Raw genomic sequence first — 8952 nt, 5'->3', positions numbered from 1 at the left:
TACAGGTTTACAGTGCAAGTTTTAGGGTTTAGACATTTCTTTCCTTGCACATTATCCGTTTGCAGTTGTCCTGCCTGCTATACCTTTCGGTTCACGGTGTACTTCCAGTCGTATTTTACTCATAACAACCAATTCCCCCAGCTTTTAAGGCGATGAGTGGCTGCCTGTCCATTAGACAAACAACAGAGTGTCGCGGCCGCCGGCCGGCAGAGGAGGGCCTAGAGAGTCACCCCCGCCACGCTCCGCCCCACCCCGCCCCGCCGCAGCCAAGGCACACCGCGGCGATAACGTGATTGCCGTGACGGAAAGACTCGAATCTCTCTTGAAAATGTCTCAAAGTTCAAAAGTTTTGAGAACGTCTCTACACTGTTAACGCCGTGGTCGCCTTCTGGCATGCCACAATGTTGGCAGTCCTTTCTGACCGTCAAAGTTTGGCCATCTTTTGGAGGCTGGGCGAGGCTGAGGCTGTGAGGCATCCGGACGAGAACACATCGCGAAACTGCGGGGCCGCCGCAGTTCCCTCCCCGCCGTGCGGATCCTGGCGGATCCTGGCGGATCCCAGCGGGTCCCGGCGGGTCCCGGCGGAGCCAATGAGCCCATCGCGTCGTGAGCTTAGCCGCGATATCGGCGCCGAAATCGCACGCCATTTTCACTTATTGACGGCTGCAACGCGGCGGCGCGGCGCTGCAAGGCGCGCGGCCCCAACACCTCCTCCTCTATCCCTCCCCCGATTTACAATATTTACAATCAAAGCGGCTCGCAAGCGCTTCGGCTGCCGCTAACATGTTTATTCACAGTCATATCGGCGTTATTGGCACGAGAGTCACGCCTCGGCCGGGCTGAGCCGGGCGTGCTGCCAATAAAGCATTAAGCGCCTTGATTGTTATTGCAAGCGGGAGCGCGCTGAGCGGGTAAACGAAAAAGTCTTTACACCCGGCGCGGCCACCAAGTTCCTGACCTTCCCTCTCGTCATCGCTTTATGTGTTTTATTTCTCCTTCTCTCTCCATTTTTCCCACCCGCATCGCACGAGGATGGATCAATCGCGCGCGCGTGTGTGTGCGCTTCCCATCATCACACTACGGCCACGCTCCGCCACGCCGCCTCGACGGAGTCCCGCGGTGCTCCGCCCCGGCTCCGCGCGCCAAGGTGTGATGATGGCGGGTCATTTAAAAAGTTTTCCTCGAGCCGTGCCCGGCCAAGACCCTCCCGGTAGTGTTCGGAGCTGGGGGCGGGGCGGCGCGGGGCGGGCACGGAGTGCAGCGCTAGCTAAGCGAGCTAGAGCCCGCAGATTAGCAGGTGATAAGGGTTGGAGCCCCCCAGGCTCCTTGCAGGCACCTCGGGCCCGTGTGCATGGCCTCGTTAGCCCGCCGTGCACCCAGTATTGGGGTAACGGCCCGCGCTAAACGGCTGTTTGACGGAATGTTCCGTACTGGGGAGGGCGGGGCGGCATCGAAATAGGAAATGCACCAGGGGGGAAAGGGGTAAAAAGGTTTTCGACGGCGCTAAGTCAGTTACTCTGTAAATGCAAGAGTACAACAGTCGTCCGACTGGTACAGGAGTACAACGAAATATCTCACCTTTGCAAGAATAAAACAAACTTAAGTACCAATCCTGTGACAGCGGAAATACTCTAATTACTTTTGGTGCGTTTTTGAACGATTACAAAATCTCTTTATTCTCTTGCAACAGTGTGACATTTTCGGTCTACTCTGATAACATTGGGACTGTTTGATGCTTGAGCAAATCGTTTCGTGTTCGAGCAGGCTGGGTGACTGAACTCTCAACTCAGCAGAAAAGCTCTATTTAGCCATAACGACAACGCCAGCTTGCTACTTGCATCTCCTCCTCCCTCTGCCTCACCTGCGGTCAGCTCGTCCAGCCTGAGCCGGTCGTCCCCCTCGATACCGGGCGCCAGAACTTCCACGCTGTTAAACACCTGCAACCGGCCCAGGATCTCGCCCCGCTCGCCCTGCAAGAAGACACGGGTGTTCACCAGGATTACTCCAATAAGTTCCTCGTGTCAGGTCAGAGGCCAAAACAAGAGCGCACGTACCTTCCGTGCCCTCCTCTCCTGTCGGGTCGCGTTCGCCTGGTCGCAACTGTCCTGCAAAGCACCAAGCAGACAAAAGCAGTCGATTTGCGCGAGAGCCGCCCGGTAAGCAGACCTATTCACACCGCGACCCGGGCAGCTGCAGGCCGCCCGCGTAGCCGCGCACTCACCTGCGCGCAGGCACCGCGGCACAGCTGCAGCTGGCAGCGCAGGTGCAGACGGCTGCGGTCGGGGAACTTGAAGGCAGCGAACTTGGCGGCGGTCACCTGCGACAACGCACAGAGGCGCGAAAAGCGACATCATCATCACCATCATCCCCGTCATTCAGGCAGCGCTCTGCTCGTCTATCCGCATCATCAAACTTAACAGCAAAGGAACAAAAAAGAATTATTACAATGTATGTGAGGTTTCTTGAAAAGAACGACAGATTGTTTTGAAGTGACATGCTCATATCGTACTTTTAGTGACACTACACAGTAATATCAATCAATATGCCGCAATAAAAGTGAAATTAATCACAAGCCCTCAAGTGTCTTTGGTTGCAATTTAACATATGGTAAACTAAGAAGAAGAACTAAGTCCCACTTAAAACGTGTGACTTATGGTGAGCACGTGAAAGTGAATTAATTGGGCACCCGATATCCCATGAGAAATACAGAGAAAACATTAAACATAAGCTTGTCAGTTAAGCGTTTGGAAGCCTTAATCATTTCAGCGCATTGTGGTGTTTGCAAGCTAACTAATACATATTCCAGTCTTTGGTGACCTGACTCTCTCCTTCCACTGAATATGCTGCTGCCTGCTGCTTCGGGCAGAGAGCATCCGAGCTGCTTCTCGTCAAACTCTTTCTCTTTCCCTCTCGATTTTGGTTCACCGATAGTAATTATCCCCCCCGATCTTTTCACAGTGCATGCCCCGCAGATTGCCCCCCACACAAATGGCCGCGCCTGTCACGGTGTGTCGCGGGGGAGGAAGGGGCATCATGGTCCATCGGCTAGACTTGGCCTGGCTGACCCGGCGCGGGCAGGTGCGAAGCAGAGAGGTAATCCTTGGTGGACTCGTTCATCCTTGAGCGGCCGTCAGGAGCCGCGTAACTCCGGCGAGGCTCTGCATGGCTTACGCCCGCGCGCAGTCTGTGACCAATGCCCAAGGGTCGGAGGACGAGGTTCGCTGCCCCTCGAGCCCCCCGGGTAGGGCCGCCCGGCCGGCCACTGCAGCCACTGCCGCCCGCAATTAAAAAGGGACGCGTTAAATGGCGCCCCACCACGGAGGAGGACCCTGCGGGGGCCACGGCGGGGCCAGTCCGAGGGGCATCAGGGGTCAAACCAGAAGCCATTATTGTCACTTCTGAAAACAGCTAATTTACTCTTCCATATCCAATTTATAAACGGGCTATTTCATCAAGTGCAAGACCATAGGTTTGTCACTTGCTGTTATTTTGTATTACTGCTCATATTTATCCTTGAAAGTTAAGTTGTGCACTGTGAAAAAGATCCTCGTAAATTCGCAACATTTGTTGTCATTTATTTTACTAACAAAATATTTTGAAAATTTGCAACAGCCCATTCCTCCTGTCAACCAATTCCGAGGCGGTACGAAGTGCTGGTAAATTTACAACAATAATTTCAGATTTTAATTTGACAACACACGCGTCATAGAAGATTTACGCGTAATCCTACGAATATTTTTCACAGTGTAGGGCACCCGCTGCGTAACTAAAGCCAATAATGACCACCTGGGCTACCAAACAACGCCCCACCCAACCAACAAAGTTCGCATACTTCCCGTTGGGCCGGTACTGCCTTTACGGCGGTCGGTACGTACACCTCCCACTCTCACACGCATACATTCACTTTCAAAACTCAAACAAAAAAAGGGACCCCCTCAATGTGCAGTGCCCAATCGCCCCTTTGTGCCTCATTAGAGTGCGCTCACAGGGAAAATTGCGTAACGGCCAAACCCGCAATTAAAACGGCCTTCTTCATTCTTCATCTTTTATGGTCCGCGGCGCGTTTGGCACAACAATTGCCTCTGCCGCCTGGGCGAGTGCTGGCGAGGAGATATGGTGTCTGCACCCGGCGGGGGCGGGGAGGCGGCCGGCCCGGCCCGGCGCAGCGCGGTGGCCCAGAGCTTATTGACGATTTCATTTGGGAATAGTCGTCGGGAAACGTTTTCGTCGTGGGCTGGGAGGTGCGTGGGGTGGGGGGCTCGTCGGCATCAATGGGTACCGCAGCACATTCTACGCGAGAGATATAAGTGTGTATAATTTCTCACACAAATGACTATAAGGTTAACTAAACCAATTTACCACAAGCTCGGCAACGTAAACGCGCGCACGTGTAGCATGTGTGTGCGAATTATTGAATTACTCATCTCATTTAAATCTCCAAACGAAAAGCTCTATAGCCAGAGTGGGGGGCAACAGCCGCCGGTGGCCGACTGGCAACCGTGTTAGTTGGGACTCCCCCCACCCCTACCGACAAGATGCCAGTAAAGTTGCCGCCCTGCCCCAGCAAGGGGGCGTTTTGTCCTGCACAGCTTGGTTCCTCCAAGACTGGCGCTCGAATGGTTGCCCACCTACCCGGCCGCAGGCGGCAGCGGCACTGGATCCCCCACCACACCCCACCTGCACCTGCCGCAGCTGCGCCCAACACCCGCAGGTGTTCGTTGGGTTGCCTATCCAACGGAGCACCGCGCAGTGGCGGGCCAACAGCTCACCACCACCGGTCGCTACGTTGGGTTGCCAGTCTACGCGGAGTAAGCAGGACGAACGGGCCGGCCGGCGCCGCGGAGGGTGGACGTGGTGCCTCTGGCTGCCTGGAGACTCTAGAGGAACCACGTTGGGCTGCCTACCTCCACGGGGAACGAGTGGTGCAAGAGTGTTTCTTTTTCATGCCACTCGAACCTAGTAGTGACCGCGAGTTATTTGAGTTGCCTACCACCGCGGGAGGAAGAGTATCCTGTTACTGCTCCTCACACCTCCAGAGGCCCATTTCATCGATATGATGGCGTGATTGCTGCTGACAGAAGCGTGAGGGGAACGCCGAGGGGTCCTTCAGTATAAATTCTAGCGTACACCAATTTTTTTGTTTTTCTTGATTTAAGTGATTTTTTAAAAATTATTTTTTGAGATTTTTTCTGATTTTTGTCTGACTTTTCGTTGATTTTTTCTGATTTTTTCTGATTTTTTTTTAAGGGTGTACACTGATTTTTTTGAGTGAAGGGCCCCTCGGGGGACGCGCGTCTCTGCCCCTACCCGTACGTACGTGCGTGTGGAGGCTGCTGTTGGGCGCGCGCTTCCTCCGCTTGCGCTGGTCCTGCAGCGGGCCCCCGGCCGGCCCGGCGCGCACCTCCCTGAGCTGCGGCAGGATGAGCCTGTCCGTGGGGCAGCCGCGCCCGTCCGACAGCCGCTCCATGCCCTCGCCCGCGCCGTCGTGCGCGAAGCAGTCCGTCACGCGAGACCCGACTCCGGCTGAGGGAGGAACAGGAGCTTCAGGAAAACGTAAGGGTGCACTAAAGATGTAAATTCAAAGTACATGTAAAGTAGTTCACTGAATACGGTTAATGACAAGTTTCACAGAGGGAACCGTTTTGTGGGAATATTTGAATTTAATTATTCAGTAAGTCGGAAATTCTTAAACCAGCTTGAATCTCCAGACTGTGTCTAAAAAATTATGTTTTGTGGTGGTGAAGGGAGCCCCCATAATTCCAAAGCCATTGGCCGGACGTTTGACTGCGCTTGCCTGGCAGGTGGCTGGTGACGATCAGTGCCGCCTCCTCGCCCACCGTCAGCACTCCGGGGTCTCGACCTCTGCCTGCCGTCGTCAGGATCTCCATGAGGGCGCGCGCGCGCTGCCAGTGGTGCTGCTGCTGCTGCTGCCAAGCCGCCGGCGAGGACGCCGGTGAGGACGACGACGAGGACGCCTCGGCGAAGTCCACAGAGGGGATGTCTTCGCCGCGCTGCCGCCCGGTCCTACGAGATTTAGAGCAGATCAAGTTATAGGATTGTTGGCGCAAGTTACAGTCAATTCATTCCACGGTAAAGACAATGAATACTTTTTGTGTGGAGACAGGGAAAATTTGTTTTGAGGAAGTCTTGACAAGAAATTTGGGGACTTTCATAGCTTTTTAAGACATTCTCAAAATGTAAGCGGGTTTTCTCCAAATTATGAGAGTTACTCAAAGTTTTCCCTTTTCTCTCAAAAAATGAAACATTGCTTTTACCGTGATTCATTGACGTATTCATTCATGATTTTTTCATTCATTATTTTGATAAGGACGCGCACACATTGATCGTTACAGTACCAGCAGGCTGAGCCACCAAGTGAGGTTTGCCTGTCAAACATTTACTAGCTACAAAACCTCATATGAACCTGTGACTCTGCAGGGGCTGAAGGAGGATGCTGGACTCCCGGGCGGGAAGGTGGCAGGACACGGTGCGCGTCTGGTCCGCCGCCTGCTGCAGGTGCCGGTCCAGCTGCACCACCACGGACGTCTGCAACCACAGGCCCTCGCCATCCTGCGGAACGCCCCAAAGGATTAGATTAAATAATTAGCGCAATTTATAAGAAGAGAGAAAAGGTCAAAATCTGTGCTGCAAGAAGGAGGTAAGATTAGATATATCAATGTAAAAAGACGGTCGTATGTTTACGGGGAAAAGTTTCAATTGTGTGTATCGTAAAAATAATTTGAAATACAGTTAATTTCGTGCCTACTTGGAGTCGGTAGACAAGAAAGAATGGGCTGTTGCAAATTTACAAGATATTTTGTAAATATTTGTCGTAGTATTTTGTAGTAGTATTTTGTAGTAAATTTACGAGGACATTTTTCACAGTAAATCTTGAAGTGAGAAACAACTTCAGAGGTATCTACGCGCTAAGAGGACGACTCATGCATGAGTGTGTGGGTGGGGCGTACCTTGCTGGGCACGACGCGGATGCCGCACTCGGAGGCGGGCAGGCTGAGCGTCACCTCCTTGGCGGGCTGCAGCGGCACCTGGTTCTCGTTGTCGTGGCGCCCCGCCTCCCGGTCGCGCTCGCGCTGCTGCAGGAAGTCGAACAGCTTGTGGTGCTGGTCGCGCGCCGTGCTGCACTCCAGCGGGAAGCCGCGCGAGTACAGGATGCCGCGGAACGGGTGCCGCATCCGCACCGTCACGTTCATGCTCCCCGACGAGCAGGCCGTGCTGATGCCTGCGCGGAGAAGAAATGTACCGTCATTGTTTGATTTGAGAAAAACAAAAACAAAACCGGAAATTTCTGCGGTATTTCTATAGTCGTGGCTTACCTAGGATCGCGTTAGAAGCAGAGTGCCGGTCCGACATGTAGGCCGTGGCTGGGCTCGGCTGAAACGCAAGAAAAGTGTCAGAGGTAAGTGAGGCCACAAATAAGTTGATTCGAAACTATGGCATTTGACTGACATGCTTGCCACTTTCGTTACTCGCATAAGTACGTATTTTTTGCACGACTTTTCTGCCATAGACGATTTACTTTCAACAAGCCCCAAACTGCTCGCAATTGCGTCCCCTCCAACCACATTCTTGCACATGCAAATACCCCCCCCCCCTCCTCATTTTTACACACAACACTAATGCTTCCAAACGCCCACTCCCATTGCACGTCTTTTACTGAAATAAGATGCTGTTTGGCTGCTCGTTTTCCCAATCTTTTGCTTGAGCCTCGGTGCTTCCTCTGGGCTCTGGCGAAAGAGTTTCCAGTCTCCGCCACAAGGGATGTTTTCTAAACATCAGCTCACCTTGAGGGAGAACGAGGCCTATTATTTATTCGAGTTAAGCAAGGGGCATATAGCCCAATTCTTACCGGTAGCAATACAGCGACCGCCAGTAGTAGGGCGGCTGCCCAGCCCGCCATCTGAAACAAACAAACAAGACAATAATTAGTTTACCATTCATTTTTTTTCTCCCGTCCAGACAATTCTTTTTCTATCGTGCCCACAACATGTTTTTCCTTTCAGCCCTAATTTCGCCTCTCTCCCTCTCTCCCTCTCCCTCTCTCCCTCTCTCCCTCTCTCTCTCTCTCTCTCCCTCTCTCTCTCTCCCTCCCTCTACCCGCGAGTAGCTGTAACCCGAGTAATTAGCAATGCGAGAGAAGGCGTTGCGGTTCACCGTGGGAATCCAAGAACGGGTGGGGCTATCGTTGTCTGTTTCCCCGCCGCATCGATCGCTCCCGCCCCGCTCTAGCTGCTCCGCTATCAGTCCCTGAGGGTGGCGCGAGCAGCGCGGCGGGCCCGGGCGGGCCACACTCGGGGCGGCATAGCGGAGCGACGGACTCGTTGCAAAACGAAAACAGACACCACACAGCAGCAATAATGGCGCTCTGCACCCATAGCCAGTGACGCGAGAAACCCTCTCGCGCGCGCGACATCGAGAGGGTCCCACGCAAAGGCGTACCTTGCACCGCAACGATTACCAATAATTTACTTTTCACCCTCGCAGATTTCATTGATACTAGAAACACATTGGGTGACGTAAAGTCATGGTAAACGCATGAGGGGGCTAATCTAATCACAAGAGAAGCAATGTCCACGAAAAAAAACACATTTTTTTTACAGTGAAAATGTTAAAAAAATAGTGATTTCATAAAACTTTGTCGAACTTTGGTAATTAATTACAATATTGACAGTTAAAGCTCGATCTGTCAAAAAATTATTGTTTAAAACCGATGTAGGTTGGAAAAAGGGAACGCACCGACCAGCCACGCAGTAAACAACACCGACTCCCGCAGCACACGCCCGCGCCGCTGCCCGCGCGGCTGCCTACCCAAAGGCGTCTCGAGCGCCTTACCAGCAGGCGGTAGGCACTCACGCAGCACACGCCTGCGCCGCTGCCCACGCGACTGCCTATCCACAGGCGCTCCAAGCGCCTTACAAGCAGCCGGTAGGCACT

At 53.3% G+C, this 8952-nt stretch overlaps 1 protein-coding gene across 1 annotated transcript in view; it reads right to left on the bottom strand.

Annotated features, from left to right (window-relative positions):
• The window catches only part of LOC113203622 (uncharacterized), a 34244-nt gene that overhangs the window by 15155 nt on the left and 10137 nt on the right, over positions 1–8952 (bottom strand). Inside the window, exons 2-10 of the mRNA XM_026418393.2 lie at positions 7868–7918; positions 7335–7392; positions 6969–7240; positions 6425–6570; positions 5795–6024; positions 5318–5523; positions 2222–2317; positions 2055–2105; positions 1862–1970 (exon numbers count right to left, since the gene is read on the bottom strand). Of these exons, the coding sequence (XP_026274178.1) occupies positions 1862–1970; positions 2055–2105; positions 2222–2317; positions 5318–5523; positions 5795–6024; positions 6425–6570; positions 6969–7240; positions 7335–7392; positions 7868–7918 (1219 nt within the window). The remainder of the gene's footprint in view (positions 1–1861; positions 1971–2054; positions 2106–2221; positions 2318–5317; positions 5524–5794; positions 6025–6424; positions 6571–6968; positions 7241–7334; positions 7393–7867; positions 7919–8952) is intronic.

This window comes from Frankliniella occidentalis, unplaced genomic scaffold, assembly GCF_000697945.3.
Source record: "Frankliniella occidentalis isolate FOCC.00 unplaced genomic scaffold, Focc_3.1 Scaffold4, whole genome shotgun sequence".
NCBI lineage: Eukaryota > Metazoa > Arthropoda > Insecta > Thysanoptera > Thripidae > Frankliniella > Frankliniella occidentalis.
Note: the sequence above shows the minus strand (reverse complement) of the source record. Positions and strands in the feature narration are given on the sequence as shown.